This window comes from Panthera pardus, unplaced genomic scaffold, assembly GCF_024362965.1.
Source record: "Panthera pardus isolate Hobbes unplaced genomic scaffold, ASM2436296v1 HiC_scaffold_2, whole genome shotgun sequence".
Classification (NCBI taxonomy): domain Eukaryota; kingdom Metazoa; phylum Chordata; class Mammalia; order Carnivora; family Felidae; genus Panthera; species Panthera pardus.
In genome coordinates, this window is record NW_026526765.1 from 106,574,611 (window position 1) to 106,592,280 (window position 17,670).

Sequence of the window (17,670 nt, forward strand, 5' to 3'; positions counted from 1 at the left end):
GATCCCAAGATCTGACTTGGGATATCCGATTAGATTGTCCATAATCCCAAGATTATGACTTGAGCCGAAGTCGGATGCTCAACCAACTGAACCAACCAGCCGGCCCAAGACTCTTTTTTTAATGTTTATTTATTTATTTTGAGAGAGAGAGAGAGAGCAAGTAGGAGAGAGGCAGAGAGAGAATCCCAGGGCAGAGCCTGATGCAGGGCTCAAACTGTGAGATCATGACCTTAGCCGAAATCAAGATTCAGTTGCTTAATCAACTGAGCCACCCAAGTGCCCCTATACAGCATGCAACTCCTGATCTCAGGGTCATGAGTTCAAGCTCCACATTGGGTACAGAGATTACTTTTAAAAAAAAAAAAAAAAAAAAAAAAAGGCAATGATTACATAAGAAAAGACAAAGCCACCCAGGCGCCCCAAAGATATTTGATTTTTTTTTAATGTTTATTTACTTTTGAGAGAGAGGGAGAAACAGCATGCAAGCAGGGAAGGGGCAGAGAGAGAGGGAGACACAGAATCCAAAGCAGGCTCTAGGCTCTGAGCCGTCAGCACACAGCCTGATGCGGGGCTCCAACCCACAAGATGAGATCATGACCTGAGCCAAGGTTGAACTCTTAACTGACTTGACCCACCCAGGCACACCTAAACACATTTGATTTTTAAAAATTTTTTCTCTTTTCTGCCAATTATTGTTATAAATTTAACTCAAAAGAAGTGGGGAAACTACACAAACTATAAAAACTGCTTAAAAACCATGGGCAAAATTTTTTCCCTTCCCATGTTTCTTATAACTTTCAACATTATTTTCATGTAATTGTGCTTCTCAACCCATCAAGTTACTTTCCTGACATTCAGGAATTTGAGTATTATGTTTGACATTTGATCGGCCTTTTAAGACATCTGAGTGGTCCTGGTCACACCTGTTCTATTTTGGCTCCAGCTTTTTTATTTGTTTAGGCTTAAATGCTATTCGAACACCCCTTGAGATTTCAGTGGTTTGTCATTCCATCCCATGTATTGTGGGTTTAGATATTACATTGGAGTTGTTTATCTATCTGCCTATGTATCTATCTATGTTATATATATAATATAGATCGATGTAATAACTATAATATATAATCTATATGATATATATTTATAGTTAGAGATAATTGACATTCAAATTAACATACATAATTAAAATTAAGTTTCCTTTCCTTTTGTAATTCTAAAATAAATTTATTTATTGAGGCACCTGGGTGGCTCACTTGGTTAAGCATCTGACTTTGATTTTGGGTTCAGGTCATGATCTCAGGTTTCTTGAGATTGAGCTCCTGTATTGGGCTCAGTGCTGACAGCACAGAGCCTACTTGGGATTGTCTCTCTCTTCCTCTCTCCCTGCCCTCCTCCCACCCCCCAGCTCCTATGCGTGCCCACGCTCACTCTTTCTTGTGCACTTTCTCTTGTACACACTCTCTCTCCCAAAATAAATAAATAAATTTAAGTTATTTATTTTATAAGTTATTTATTAACTTCACTAAAGTTATATAATATTTTTTTTAAGTTTGGAGACAAGAGAATGGAATTGGAAAAAGAAAGATAAAGAGAATATGAAAAAAGAAAATTTAGGCCGACTTCTTTTCAGAAAGAGCTAAAGATATAAAGAGCTTAAAATATTACTCTTTCTTAGTCCATATTTTTCTTAGTTCCTTCTTAATTTCTTTTTTATTCCTTTGAATTGAGACTATGAAAAAGAAAATCTCAATTCTTCAGAATGGTTGTCGTATATCATAAAATTCCCAGTAGACCTTGGTATTCTAGAGATAAAAATCATTGAAAGACTAGTGAATTCAATAACACTTTTTAAAAATTTCGTTTGTTTTTTTGTTTATTAATTAATTAATTTATTTATTTATTTTGAGAGAGAGAGAGAGCAGGGGAGGGGCAGAAAGGGAGGAGAGAAAGAATCCCAAGCAGTCTCCACGCTGTCAGTGCAGAGCCCAACATAGGGGTTCAATCTCAAAAACTCTGAGATCATGACCTGAGCTGAAATCAAGAGTTGGATGCTTAACTGACTTAGCTACCCAGGCACCCACAACAATACTTTAAATGAGTATGGAATAAAGGAAAGAAGATGAGTTTTTTTTTTCAGATATGATGTAATAATCATATTTGTTTTTTGTTGTACATATTAAAGCATGAAAATTTTAGAACACAGGTAAGTAAAAATAAGAAAATTAAAAATACTTGTAATACTTAAACTACCACTGTTAATATTTTGATATATGTATATATTTCAGTCTTTTTTCTATGTTTACATTTTCTATGTTTATGTTTTTCTGTTGTTTATGTGTATAACAAAATGGTATGATATGATTTATGCTGCTTTGTAGTCAGTTTTCAATATATTTTGAACATTAAATATCTTCTAAAATATTCAGTAGATATGTCCCTGTTTACTTAAATTGGTTTTCCACTGTTGAATAACTTTGGCTGTGTCTTAGCTTTTGATCCCTTAACATACCACAGTATTAACATTTTTTGCTACTAAAACTTTGCTCTCTATAATTATGCTGTTATGTTAAATGAATGGGAATAGAATTCCTTGTTCAGATGGAAATATATTTTAGCCTTTGAAACATTGTCAGATTGTTCTCCAGAAATAATATATGAATGTATATTCCCAATAAGAGCATTTTAGAACATCATTTCCCTGAACTGCACAACACTGGATATTATTGTTTTAAAAACAATCTTTGATTATTTTATAGAGAAAAAAGCCTCGGTATCTAACTGTTGTTTTATTTTGTATTTCTTGGATTGCAGATAAGGATGAGCATTGAAAAATTATGTACGGTTGCCATTTGTATTACTTATTTTTGCTTTTCTGATCCATGGCCTATCCTATCCCATTTTTCTATTGAAGTGTTTCTCATTTTGTTACTGATTTCTAGTAACTCTTAATGTATTAAAGATATTTAGTCTTTTACCTTTGTTCCAAATATTTTATCTGAGTTTGTCATATGTTTTCCATATTTTTATGGTGCTGTTATCTATTTTTACTTATAGAAGTTTTAAAATATTACATAGAAAAGCTATCAAACTTTTATTTCTTTCATAGTTTAGGAAGGCCTCATCCACTCTAAGAATGTACTTTTAAAGTTTCTTTCAAAGTTTCTTTTTTAAAAAAAGTTTATATATTGTTTTGAGAGAGAGAGTACATGTGAGTGCAAGCAGTGGAGGAGCAGAGAGAGGGAGAGGGAGAGAGAATCCCAAGAAGGTTCCATGCTCAGAGTATAGTCCAATGCAGGGCTTGATGCCACGACCTTGGGATCATGACCTAAGCTGAAATCAAGACTTGGACCTCAACCAACTAAGTCACCCAGGCGCCCCTCTTCTTTATTTTAAATGTAAACTTTGGGGCACCTGGGTGGCTCAGTTGGTTAGGCGTCCGACTTCAGCTCAGGTCATGATCTCATGGTCTGTGAGTTTGAGCCCCACGTTGGGCTCTGTGCTGACAGCTCAGAGCCTGGAGTCTGTTTCGGATTCTGTGTCTCCCTCTCTCTTTGCCCCTCCCCTGCTCATGCTCTATCTCTGTCTAAAAAATAAATTAAAAAAATTTTTTTTAATTAAAAAAAATTAAATGTAAACTTTATTTGAAATATACTTGCCTATTTTGAGGAAAGGATCTGTATTTGTTTTCAAATTCCAAGTACCAGGGTACCTGCGTGGCTCAGTCAGTTAAGTGTCTGACTCTTGATTTTGGCTCGGGTTGTGATCTCAAGGTTTGTGAGATCAAGTCCCTGTGTTGGACTCTGAGCTGACATCAAAGAGCCTGCTTGGGATTCTCTCTCTGCCCCTCCTCCACTTGTGCACATGCATGTGTATGCTCACATGTGCACGTGCTCTCTTTCTCTCTCAAAATAAATAAATATTTTTAAAAATCTCAAATTCTGAATACTATTAATTTAACATCCTCAATGGTATTTTTTATGAGATTCAGTAAATTTATTTATATATTAATTTTTTAAAAGTTTATTTATTTTGAGAGAGAGAGAGAGAGAGTGCACGAGCAGGTGAGGGACAGAGAAAGGGGAAGAGAGAGAATCACAAGCAGGCTCCATGCTGTCAGTGCAGAGCCCAGTGTGGGGCTCAGTCTCACAAACCATGAGGTCATGACCTGAGTCTAAATCAAGAGTCAGACACTTAATCAACTGAGTCACCCAGGCACCCCGCTAAATGGTATTTTTTAAGTTTATTTATTTATTTTGAGAGGGACAGAGAGAGCATGATCTGGGGAGGGGCAGAGAGACAGAGAATCCCAAGCTGACTCTGCAGAGTCAGGACAGAGCCTGACATGGGTCTCGAGCTCACGAAACTATGAGATTATGACCTGAGCCAAAATCACGAGTTGGACTGACTGAGCCACCCAGGTGCCCCTAAATAGTATTTTTTTAAATGAGAAATTATCTTTTTAACTAATAAAATGTTTCCAATGTCTTTTATTCATATTGAAGACTTTATAAGCAGGGTATGGAAAACTAGAGGGCAATAAGATTTATCTTTGTGTTTTATAAAAAAAAATGACAGGGGGCTAGGAAGAATAGATGAAAGATGCATTGGTAGAGAAATATTAATAGTGTTTATTTGGAAAAACTTAAAGGGTAGAGGAAACCTTGCTGGGAAAAGTTAATGTGCTCATAGCAGCAACTCTTTTGTGAGAAAGAGTATAGTAATCAAGATGGTGAGGTGACCAGGGACAGGAAGAAAATAAGAATTCCAGAGGCACTGAGTGAACATGGTGGGATTCCTGACAAAGTCTTAAATAATTGGAAAAGGAAAAGGGAGGGGTTGATATTAAAGTCCATGACTGATAGGAAGCTAGTGCCCCAATCATGAGAAAAGGAAGTAATGCTGAGTTGGAATCCAAAGAGAATGGCCAAGAGTTCAGTTTTCACCATGCTATCTCTCTCTAGCAAGAATGTTTCTATATATGGCCTCCTGTGAAGAATTCTTGGATATTGAATATTATTCCTGTATGACACTTTAGTTTTTAAAGTTGTAAAAATCAGAGGGGTGAAAACAATAGAGTATTATACATTGTGATAATACTGTGACCATGAGTTAAGAAAACATTTTTTAAGCAACTGCAATGTGAAAGGCTCTATGCTTTCAGAAGAATGGCTCACTTGCCTGAGGACAATCTAATCGGATAAATATGTATGAAAATAACTCTAGTTAAGGATATGTTAAGTAAAAAAAAAGAATTTTTAACAAAAGTGCTAAAGGATGCTTGCACTGCGGAGAAATTTTTACTTGCGGGTTAGGTTTTATTTAAAATTGTTTTTAATGTTTATTTATTTTTGAGAGAGACAGACAGAGACAGAGTGCGAGCAGGGGAGGGGCGGAGAGACAGGGAGACACAGAATCCGAAGCAGACTCCAGACCCTGAGCTCTCAGCACAGAGCCCGACGTGGGACTTGAACTCACAAACTGCGAGATCATGACCTGAGCCGAAGTCAGATGCTTAACTGACTGAGCCACCCAGGCACCCCTTCATTTTTTTTTTTTTAATTTAGAAAAATCTCACCTGTGAAATGTTTAGGGCATAGAGATTTATGCTTAGTATTAGTTTTACTTTCCAGTTAGTTGAGTAATGAGCAGATTTTCTTTTTACCAACTTAATGTTTAGATTTTTTTTAACCTGTTTTAAAATATAGTAAAGTTCTAGTATCCTAGTAAGTAGTTAATGGGTTACATATTTGAATCTCTCTTTGAGTAAAGATGTTATTGTCAGATTATGAATTTTTTTTAATTTTGCTATGTTGTGTTTATGAGAAGAGTTGATAAGTAGATGCTGGACTCTGGGACAAAGGCTGGGAAATCTCTTTCTCTCCGTCTCTCTTTTAATCTAAACATCAAATATCAGTTTATTTTCATATGCTCTGCCATTTCCCTTTAAGTTAAAAAGCAAAAATAATATTCTAGTTTTATGATTGGTTCTTGCTTCAAAAATATTCCAATTAACCTAGGTTTGTGAACATATTTTATAGTGTCTCTCTTATTCCCTCTGCCCCCCCATAATATATTGTTTGTCCTATTAATACACAGACACTGTAGGTCAAGATTACACAGATGGCACCACACCATTCTTATTTCAGACAGTTGAACATGAATCCCACTAGTTGTTAGTGTCCAATGGATATGAAGACACTTGTGAAAATGTAGACAATTTGATCCCTGGGTGTTGGGAAGAGCTCAGAAAGAAGCATCCCTGGTATTGTTCAGACTATAACAATTCAGCAGTTGACATTTCCAGAGAGAATTTTTGTGTTTTCTACCACAAAATCTAGAGGAGGAAAAAAGGAGAAATGGGTAGAAGGTCATCAGAGGGTCAAATGCAATGGGGAGAGTGAAGGTGAAAGAAGCCATATGTCTTAAACTGGACAGGGGAATAGAGAAAATGAGATGAGTGGATGCAGTGGCAAAATTGCAAAACAAGTTAAATAACTAGGGTGTGATTTAATCCTGTGGAGAGACATGGGAAGGGATGATTTGGTGAGCAATAAAGATGCAACCGGGACTGAAATCAGAGTTCGAGTCAGAAGGGAAATTGGGAGGGTGGTTAATACTTTTACTTTCATACATTCCAAATAAAATGCTCGACTGATGCATCTAGACTAAGAGATGGTTGGCAATAAAAGAGAGGACCAAGAATAAAAAGATGGAGGTGGCCCTGACCTCATGCAGCAAAGAACAGCAACACCTCCTGAATCACTGCTATTACTCTGGGCACCTGTGTTTAATTTGAAGGACTCCATCCCTCTTACATTATGAGACCTAATGAGATCATGGCTGGAGGTGGTATGACTGGACTTTTTGTGGCTGAGTTATACACATTTCTGTTTTATCCCCTAATCTTGGTGATGAAATCACTGTTGCAAATTGAATCAGAGTTTCACTATGGCTGGCATGCAAGTTATTATTCTCAGTACACATTTTCCTCTTTACCAAAAATGGTACTAACAACTTGGGATCATGTTCATCTGTGGAAAACAAAATGGAAAGAATATGAAAATTGCTTTAAGTCTCCTCTGGAAAATAACTTAGAAAAAAACCCATTAATATCAGATTCTCAGGATTAAATTATTGTTACTTAAATGAATTTTAGGTTGAAAGTGTTTAAGTTTTGGAAAGATGTATTTTAAGTTTTAGAAACTGGTTAATCGCCATATTTCTAAATACTGGTTTTCCACTCTGTAAGGGACAAAGGCCATGGTTGCTCATTTGGCTAACTACAGGCTCAAATTTGGAAACTAGTATTCTGACTTCACTAAAGTACTATCCTCCACATACAAAACTGGCGCAATCACATAAGCTCACACTCTTCCCTCCGGATGGTCTCTTACCCAAGAGCATTAGCATATCCTGTGAGGATAGTTGTATGATTTATAATCATGGATGGATGAAAATGACTAGTGACTTCATGCTTCTGACCTAGATCCTACTACTTAGCAGGGTTAAAAATTAAATTCAATGGAAATAGTAACTGCTGGGGGATCTAGTCCTAGTTTCAACATTGCTCTTTTCATGACTTTGGATAACTATTTTCGTGACACGAACCTTACTTTCTTCTACAAAACAAAGTGTGATTCCTTGAGTATAGTAGGCATTCAACATATATTTATTAAATTAAATGCAATAGTATATTAATCAACACTCTGGTTGGAAATAATACAACTTCAACTTCAGCTATTTTCTGCACAGAAGAGGATTTGTTGGTTTACTTAACAAAACTGGGGGAAGGGCAACCATGGATCTAGCTTTAGGAATGGCTAGAATCCAGGACTGAAACAGCACCAGGGCCCTCTAGCTCCTCTATTTTTTCACATCAGCTAATTCCCCTTGACAGGGTGCATGGCCACCAGCAGCTCTTACAGCTTTATGCACCTTTGTGACGAGAAGGGAAAGGGCTTTTTTTGCTCTAGTGGAGGTATAAAAATTCTAAAGCCAAATTCTCATTGGTCTAATTTGTATCTTGATTCACATCTTTGGACCAAATAATGTGCCTAAAAGAGTGAGTTCTGTAGACGTATTACACATACATACATACATGGACACACATACACACCCTAAAATTACATCTATAAAAGTTCATTTATGACTTCAGGGAAAAAAGAGTGGTTTACTTGCCAACGTGAAACATGTTCGTTTTGTTATTTCAGTTTCTTCCCCCATTAGTTGCATAGATGCTGTTTTCAGGAATAAAGGGGTCACAACAAGGGATCTCTATGTTTTCACAGAGCTGACTCAGGCTCTGCTCTTGGTGCAGGTTTTTAAAGACTTGTATATCTTCAGGCTTTCTCTGCCCCATAAGCATAATAAAGGCCTTCTATCTTCTGCAGAGCCTGACCTTCATCTGGAAATCAAAAAACAAATCCCTAGCTCCTTTAATGTGGTTTTAGCACTAAATTCTTGATTGTAGGAGAACCTGCTTCAATGTGATAATAAATAAAGCTGCTGTTTCTTGTTTGTTGTGTTTAGACACAATGTTAGAAGCTTTCAGTGGTATGCTAAAGCAAGCTAGCCCTGGCTCCTGAAATCCTATTATTAGCGTATCTTCTTCTTGTGTTCAACATGCCAGGGATGTAGGTTGAAATTGGCGTTAGTGAGTTATTCACCCCACAAAATTGGTAAATTCAACAAATCGAGATCGCTGCCCTCCATAAAGAGCCAGTTGTTAAACACTTAAGCAGCACATGACTGGAAGCTTCATATTTATTACTTTATTTAATCTTCATCACAGTCTCACAATTTATATTTATATTGTTATCTTTATCTTAAAAATTAGTTTAGAGGGGCACCTGGGTGAGTCAGTTGGTTGAGCATCCAGCTCTTGACTTCTTCTCAGGTCATGATCCCAGCACCATGGGATCAAGCCCCACAATGGGCTCTGTGCTGAGCATGGAACCTGGTTAAGATTTTCTCTCTATCCGCCCCCCACCCCTCTCCCCCACTTGCCTTCTCCCTTAAAAAATTAATTTAGAAAAGGGGAAGTATCAATGTGGTTAAAAACATATGGTGCATTACTTGTTTGGACCAGGCTCTGCCTGTTTCAGAGCCCAGACACTACACTTTGGAAGGCAGCTGACAGTGTATTCTCTTTTCCTTAGCAGCTCTTCCATTTGTCATTTGTCACCTCAACCAACACTGAAATGTCAGCTGTTTTAGGGAGAGAGTGTAGTCCATTGACGAAAATCTCCGGCTGTACTGAGGAAATGTTTTTCTGTGTTTCTTCCACTTTTTGCTGCAGGTGGTTCATTGGGGATTGGTTGGAGTGTAGCAAGACTTGTGACGGTGGAATGCGCACAAGGGCAGTGCTCTGCATCAGGAAGATTGGACCTTCAGAGGAGGAGACACTGGACTACAGCGGCTGTTTAACACACCGGCCTATTGAAATAGAGTCCTGCAACAACCAGTCATGTCCACCTCAGTGGGTGGCTTTGGACTGGTCAGAAGTAAGGAAATCTGAGGCTGTATGTTTTGAGATGTCTTAACTAATCAATACCAGAGCATTTAATAGTGAGGACACCTGAGCTTGTGAGCACCTTAGAACTCAGCAAGTTAAGGACTGCCTAACAGTAAATTTGGCCCTGTTATATTTCACTGCTCCTGGTCAGGAAGTAAGGTTTTTCTGGGTCAGGGAAATCAGTGAGAAACTAGACATCAGTTTGATTAAAAATCAACCTAAAGTGAATTGGAAAGAATAGAATAATGAGTACTCACATAAGTGGTTTTTCTCTTCCTTTGCTATTCTTGAGCAGCAAATAAGCTCAGAATTAGTGATAAATCTTTTTTCCCAAGTCATGTTGCAGCCTAACTACATAATTCATACATTTGAATATTTATCAATTTTTTATCACTTATTATATATCTAAGTATATTTTAATTCCTTCTGTTGCATCTGGGGAAGAAACATGGAGTTGAGGTTGTAATATACAAAGTCCAATTCAGCTTTTATCATTAACCTCTGCTTACATGATCAGTGAGGGAGACTAAGATAATGTTTTTCTGCCTTACATGTATATAAAAGAGCCTAAAATAATCCATAGAGCTCAGAATAATTGCCTTATGAAAAATGAGGAAAGGGGTAGAGTTAATTCTTGACTGCTCGTTCTTCATGAGACATATAAACGGAAACACCGTATCATTCTCCACATTTCCCAAAGAAGGGTTGAAATCTTCTGTAATGTTGGTTAATATTAAAAAGAATAAGTACCTGGCTACATAACTAAAGGCCATTCTTCCAAGTTAGCAAAACAGGATGCATTTCCTGCTGGAAACATTGTGGTACTTGCTTTGGGTATTTCCTGTAGACCTCATAAGTTTGTAAAAAAAAAAAAAAAAAAAAAAAAAAAATTAAATAAACAGAAAACATACATTGTTCTTTAGGAACCCCTGGTTGTAACTTTTCCCCCTGTGAATCTTACTGCTGGAGTGGCCTTAATTTGGTAGAGACCTGAGCCTAAAAGAGGGGCTGTGTTTAGGATGGTACATGGAAATGGAGATTCTGACTAGTTGTAGTTATCTATGGAATCTTTGGTGGGAATTGGGAGTGTTCTCCCAAGTTTCCTGGACGTACTCCAGCTTCAGTAATTACATCTGCCTACCTAACTTTTGTGTTTCAATCAAATGTAGAGATACTCGTGGTGAGTGGTTATGGAAAACAGTGTGAACTCTTCTGTTCCCTAGAAGTGAGTGGATTAACTCCTAAATTGATTTGGAAGATAAAATTGACTGATAAAGAATAGATATTCTGTAGAGTTCTACATATGTTGAAAATTATTGTACCTGCATTTCAGTGCCCAAGACCCTCACAGAAGTTCATAAGTAGTCATTGAAAATGATGACAAATTTATTATTGGAAAATCATACTGGGAGGCCTGATGATTGGCTTCAACAGTTTTAGGGTTTCAGGTCAAGTCCCTAAGTATAATTTAGTACCAAGTAAACACACTGGAATAGGCACTATGAGCAATACAAAGGAATCCTATAAGCTTGGAAAAGTAAATATTTGTGAAGAAAATAAAGAATAACTTTAGACAGTGTTTAATAAAATGGTGGATTGTGAGGTATACATGTATAAATGATATAGAAATTTAGAGCTAAGAAGGTCAGAATAGCTTAGAGTGCGATCAGAAAGCTTTTTCATTGGGGCACCTGAGTGGCTGAGTTGGTTAAGCATTGGACTCTTGATTTGGGCTCAAGGCATGATCTCACAGTTTGTGAGTTCGAGTCCCATGTCAGGCCCTGTGCTGATAGGGCAGAGACTGCATGGATTCTCTCTCTCCCTCTCTGTCCCTCCCCTGCTCTCTCCCTCCCTCTCTCTCTCTCACCCTCTCTCTCTCTCTCTCAAAATAAATAAATAAACTTTAAAAAAAAGAAAAGCTTTTTAGTTGATGGGAGCTAAACTGTATGTTGGCGTATGGGATATGAAATAGGAAGAGAATAGGGAAACTGGAGAAGATATTCCTGATAACAAGATAGTTATTTATTCAGTTACTAATTCAGAGAATATTTTTGAAACAACTGAACAGAAACATAAAGATCATGACGTTAAAGTAGGATGAAGAAGAGGGTTTGTTTTAAAGAATAAATGGAAAATAAGATTGCATGAAGTAGTGGTAGATGATAATAAAGATTCAACTTTATATATCATCTTGCTACCAAAGTGGAGAAAAATGGGGGTGCCTGATTGGCTCAGTCGGTTAAGCATCTGACTTTGTCTCAGATCATGATCTTGTGGTCCATGTGTTTGAACACCGTGTCAGGCTCTATGGTGACAGCTCAGAGCCTGGAACCTGCTTTGGACTTGTGTCTCCCTCTCTCTCTGTCCCTTCTCCGCTCACACTGTCTCTGTCTCTCTTTGTCAAAAATAAATAAACATTAAAAAAAAAAACATTTTAAAAGTGGAGAAAAATAGTTAAGTTCATAAGCAGAAACTGGAAAAAATTTCTGCCAACCATGAAAACACTAAAATCACTTGCACAGGTTTATTTCACATTGATCCCTTGATCTACACTCTTCTGTATCATTATATTTGTATTTTAACATAAAACAAATTTAATCACCTTGAAAAAAAGGCATGTGTATATTATAGCATGTTTCCATTCCAAATACCATTTTAAGGTTTTCTTTTGAAATCAACCTCATATATGTTTTAATTACCCTGCTCTGAGAATTTTGATTCTTGTCTATCCACTCTTAGAGATAACTTGCTCAAAAAGCTCTGAGAGGCTCTTAGGCACTCCTGGAGGCTGCTTAAAGAAACATGAAAAAGTTAGGTGGGCTTTTAATCACATTTCTGCTATCTTCTTTAAGATAAGCTGTCAAGGGACAGCTTGGTGGCTCAGTTGGTTAAGCGTCTGACTCTTGGTTTTCGCTCAGGTCACGATCTCATGGTTCGTGGGTTTGAGCCTAGCATCAGGCTCTGTGCTGATGGCACAGAGCCTGCTTGGGATTCTCTTTCTCTCCCTCTCTCTCTGCCCCTCCCCTGCCCACACTGTCTCTCTCTGTCTCTGTCTCTCTCTCAAAATAAATTAAAAAAAAAAAAAAGATAGCTAAGTCAAAACTTAGGACAAAGATGCAGTGTCTTTCCTGTTTATTTTCCAAAGGAGAGGTACACTCTCACACTTCCTTTTTTTTTTTTTTTTTTTTTACTTTACTTTACTAGGAAGCCCACTTCTTCCCTGGACGGGTTAAAAATAAATGAAAGTAAATAGTATTAAGTGAAATAAACGTCTGAGTAGCTATGGAGAACAAAGTGAGAACAGGAGCCTGTTCTCCCCAGTGGAATGGAATACCTCCCGCTATTGAAAAGAGGAGGTCCTACCAGAACAGCAGGCAATGTTCAATCTTTTTTGGTTAGCTGCTGCAAATATTTCACACATTATTCATTTGACACACCCCTGAAGACTTCCCTTTTCTTTCTGCCCCTTCCCCACTTTCAACCATCAGCTGTCTGAGCTCTGCTAATCACAAGGGTGAGGTTCAACTAGTGAAAACATGTTGCAGCAAGAGGAATGTACCCTTTGCCCTTTTCCTTTTCTTTGCCGGCCTCTCTAATATAAAATTTCCATTGTTGCAAAGCCAGGAACCGTTTTTCGTTTTCTCCATCAGTGAAACCCACCGGGTTATTTTCTTTTGCTTATGACAAAAGAAAAGAAAACAAAACAAAACAAAAAGCCAAATTACCTTGGCGGAAAATGACTCTTCAGCAGCCTTTTGTGAAGCTAATGAAGCCACGGCTTTCCCATTTCCTATAACCTAGCCTCACTCTTGGGATCACCCATACTATGTTGGACTTAAATGGCTTTCTGTTTTTGCCCTCTCTTGGCAAGTAACTCTTAGATGCGTTGCTGCATACCGTGGATGGGCTCCAGCAATCCTAAGCCATTCTTTTGATGTATTGGAATAGTTTCTTTTGACTCCCACAGAGTAGCCATTGGAAAAGGTCTGTTTCTTGTACTTACTCTTGGACAAGTGGATGACTGCTGGCAACATTCTCAATTGATTTGATAGGATTTACATTTAGGTAGCATTAGTTAAGAAGGAATTGGGGGGTGGGGTGGGGTTGGAAAGGGTGCAAAACCTACCTGCAGGGGACTGTGCTTTGTTTTAGAAGACAGTTGTGACATCACCTTGCTTACTTCTAGGTTCTACTCTGGTACTATAACTAAGCAAATTAAACCTGTTTCTCCAGAAAGAACTCAGTCTAACCCCAAACTGTTAACATTTCTGTGCTTTACAAGTGAGAGCCAAATTGTTTTCCCTGTTGTGGTTTCAAATACTTTTCTCTGCAAAATACGTTTTTTGCTTTTTAATAGTAGATCATTAAGCTAAAGCATAAATACATCTCTCATAAAAATGACCTCCTATATCTCACTGGGATGAAAACAAACAAATGGTCTGATCAGATTCTAAATAACTGTGGAATTTTGATTATATGAATAAATAGGAAAAAAAGGTATTTACCTGCAATAAAGAAAAATAGTGAAAAATAATTTTACTAAAGAATAGGTTGTCCAGGGGCACCTGGGTGGCTCAGTCCGTTGAGCATCCAACTTCAGCTCAGGTCATGATCTCACGGTTGGTGAGTTCCAGTCTCATATCAGGCTTATTGCTGTCAGAGTGGAGCCTGCTTCAGATCCTCTGCCCCTCCCCCATTTGTACTCTCCCCGTGGGGGTGGGGGTGGGGTTGGGGTTGGGGGGGGGTGGAGAATGGATTGTCTACTGAAATAGTATCTTCCACACAGCTACCTATATAGTTTATTGTGAGAATGAATGGGATAGATTTTGATGTCTATTTATAACTATGTTTTCATCTAAAAAAAATGAGTTTTATTACTCATTCAATATCTAATTATTACTACTGAATTTTAGGGCATGGTAAAAAAATGTGTACAAATCTACCCTTTATGTGGGTAGAGACCAGTGATTATTTCCGAAGAAGACTCTAAGCACTTACAATGAAGTTAATGCCTATTAATCATATCCATAATCATGGCTACATCTTGCTTTTCTAGAACTTCTTATGTTGTTAGATAGTTAAATAAAACCGAAGCTGTCAGATGAGTAAACGTATTTATTTATCAGAAGTCTCGAGAGGCGGAAAGATGAAATGTAGGCTTAATAAAGCAGAAGGAAGAAGTAAAAATAAAAACAAGCTGAGGGACATCTCTCCTCGAACATCTCTGACCTAACATCAAAAGAATTTGCAGAATAGAGTTCTCTTTGAATAAAACTAGTCTAATTGGCATCCCTATGCCTTTTACTTTTTTTTTTTACAAGAATTTTTTAAACATTTAAATTTATAATCACTCTTAAGAAGTACAATATTTACAGAGACCAGAGTTGAGGCTTTGGATACAGACATGTAATATTTGTGGCTAGGTCTGCAGGGGTCAGGACTGGTATATTTATTGAATCAGAATATGGCAGAAATATAGTTTTCAGTCATTCGTTATTTCAAGAATTCACTTGACTATCTCTCTACTTCTAGTGTGATGGGATGGAATATCCTTGGCTTATTTAGAGGAGTTTGGGTTGTAATTTTCTAAAATTATTTCTTTGGTAGAAGTCATCACTATATGTTCAGTTTTACATATAATTTCACATTGTCCCACAGAGGGTTTGTGTCTCTGTACATTTGCTTTCAGAGCTCCATTCTGGTGGAAAGCTGCTATTTGGATTTACCTGTACTTCTTAGTGCCTCCTTTTCTCACCTGCAGAGCGGGTGTGGAAACGGTACTTCAGGAGGTTTCTGTGAGGATCAGGTACACTGTGACATGCAAAGTACTCGGGACACTGCCTGACACTTAATCAATAGTAGCCCCGCTTTGTCTTTTTATTGTTCTCCTTGTTACTACCATTATTTTCTTTGTTTTGGTTTTGGTTTCCCGGGGACTTCTAGCCACAAACGAATGAATTGTGTGTCATGGCATTGTCTGCCTCCCCCAAGTGTAAGCAGGACTTTGGCATAGGCTCTTAGCCAAGACTGCTGGATATTACTACCTTCTTCAAATAATAGCAGAAGCTTCTTGCTACTGGAAAAAGATATTCCAACAAGCAAGGGGCATATGTCCCCAGCTTTAATACACGTATTATGCTTTTAAAATGCAAAGGGAGAGGAGAGTGGCACAAGTGAATTTATTAGCAAATGTTCCCATTATGAGAACTAATCATAACTTAAAATCCTCAAATTGGATATCCCATATATCCTACATGTTTCTATCTCCCTAAAGTCTTTTTGCATTTTATCTCAATTTGTTTTTTTAATAATTAATTAATTAATACTTTTTCTGTGTTCTCATGACTTCCTGCTGATGCTAAGAGCTAAAGTGTGGATCAGAAGGTCTGGGATTTATTTCCTGCTCTACCACTTGCTATCTCTTTAGCCTTAAGCTGCTTAAGTTTTCCTTATCTGTACTCACTCTCAAAAACTTGTGTAAGAATACTGTATTTGAAAGTGATTCCTGAACTGTGAAGCTCTAATGAAATGTGAAGTAGTAGTGTTATTATCAGTAATAATATTTAGCATTAAAAGAATGGCAGAAATCCTCTAAGGCCTCGGCTTCTAACATTGGTGGATGGTGGAGGAGACTTGGTGTGAAGTCGGGAGGACTAGACACAGGTGGGGCAAGCTCAAAAGACTGGAATCGAGGCTTTATTCGTCATACAGAACACATGATTGCATGTCTTGGTTTCCTGAAATATAAAGTGATAGGATTGTTTTAAGGGTTAATTGAGGTAACAATTGCAAAGGACATAGTGTAAAGCCTAATGTTCAGGAAACAGTAAGAGTTAGCATTACGTCTGCCATTTAATAGCTGCATGACTTTCTACTAAGCATTTAGTCTAAGATTGTTTCCTCATTTAAGAAACAGAATAATAATTGCCATCTCATAGGATTTCTGTAAAGACTATATAAATTATAGCACTTAGCACAACCCTTGGTATATATCATGTTTATTAAACGGTAGCTGCTACTATCATTATTATTTTTAGTAGTGGTTAATTAGTAGAAGTGGCAGCAGCACTGGCGTTGTGCGTGGCCCTGGGCTTGCACTGGAGAATACTGCACATTAGTGTGGAGAGATCGATCTGAAAAGGTAAACTTAGCCTTCCTATCAGAAGACAGTCAGCATATTTAGAGTTTGAATTTTTATCTTGAGGACAATAATGAGCCATTGAAGGATTTATTTTTTAATCACAGGAGAACATAATTGATTTGTGCTTTAGACAGTGGAGCGAGGTAAGAGCAAGAAATACAGAGACCTGTTAGAAAGACAATGCAGTCTTACATGAAGGAAATGATGTTTGTCTGAAACAAGATTAGTGACAGTGGAGACAGAGAAAAATCAATAGATGTGAGAGAGATGTGGGAGTTGGATTAGCAGGACCCAGTGATGGATTCTATGGGAAGAGAGGAGCAGCAGCTGGAAATAAGGATGTTGATTTGGCTGTGAAAAGAAGTAGCAGACATCAGGAATTTGACCACTTTGACTACTAAGACCCTAACTAAAGCTTCTCCTGGAGCCATCTTGGAAAGAACTGATGTTCTCCTCCTTCAAAATGCATCTTAATGAATTTTTTTCTAAGTTGGAGGATATGTATTCTGTTATTACATTCATGCTGATGAGAAGTTTTCATGAGATCCTTGATTTCACCTGAAAAAAAAGTAGTAATTTTCTCTCTATGACATACACCAGGCTCAAAGATTGCCCCGACAGAAGCTACGCGGGGTGTATATAGTGTTCATTATGATATCCTCATCCCACAACTAGCACACTTTGATTTACCTGATTGTAAATGAAAACCATCCTACCAGATATACAACAGTATGTGTTTATTGAGTGCATACTCAAAGCCCTGTGCTGAATCCTGAGGGTCAGGACAGGGTGGTGTACAAAGAAAAATTAGAAATGAAATAATTTTAAGGAGCTTATAGTGTGGAAGGGATGAGAAGACGTGTAAACATGTAATTACAAATAGGAAGATGGTGATTCTGGGCTCAAGAATATATATCTTCTACATCCTCTTTTATGCTACTTAACCTGTGTTCACATGTATATCTCCTACATAAAACTATGAGCTCCTGGAAGGTAGAGACCATCTTAATCACTTTGT

The 17,670-nt window shown here is 37.5% G+C and overlaps 1 protein-coding gene across 7 annotated transcripts in view; it reads left to right on the top strand.

Moving 5' to 3' along the window:
* Nucleotides 1-17,670, top strand: part of ADAMTS6 (ADAM metallopeptidase with thrombospondin type 1 motif 6) — a 305,077-nt gene that overhangs the window by 267,099 nt on the left and 20,308 nt on the right. For all 7 annotated transcript variants that reach the window (XR_002071347.2, XM_019414343.2, XM_019414344.2 and 4 more), the window contains one exon: nucleotides 9,296-9,500. Coding sequence is in view for 6 of the 7 variants with exons in the window: in XM_019414343.2 (XP_019269888.1) it covers nucleotides 9,296-9,500 (205 nt within the window). In the remaining variant the exon portion in view is untranslated. The remainder of the gene's footprint in view (nucleotides 1-9,295; nucleotides 9,501-17,670) is intronic.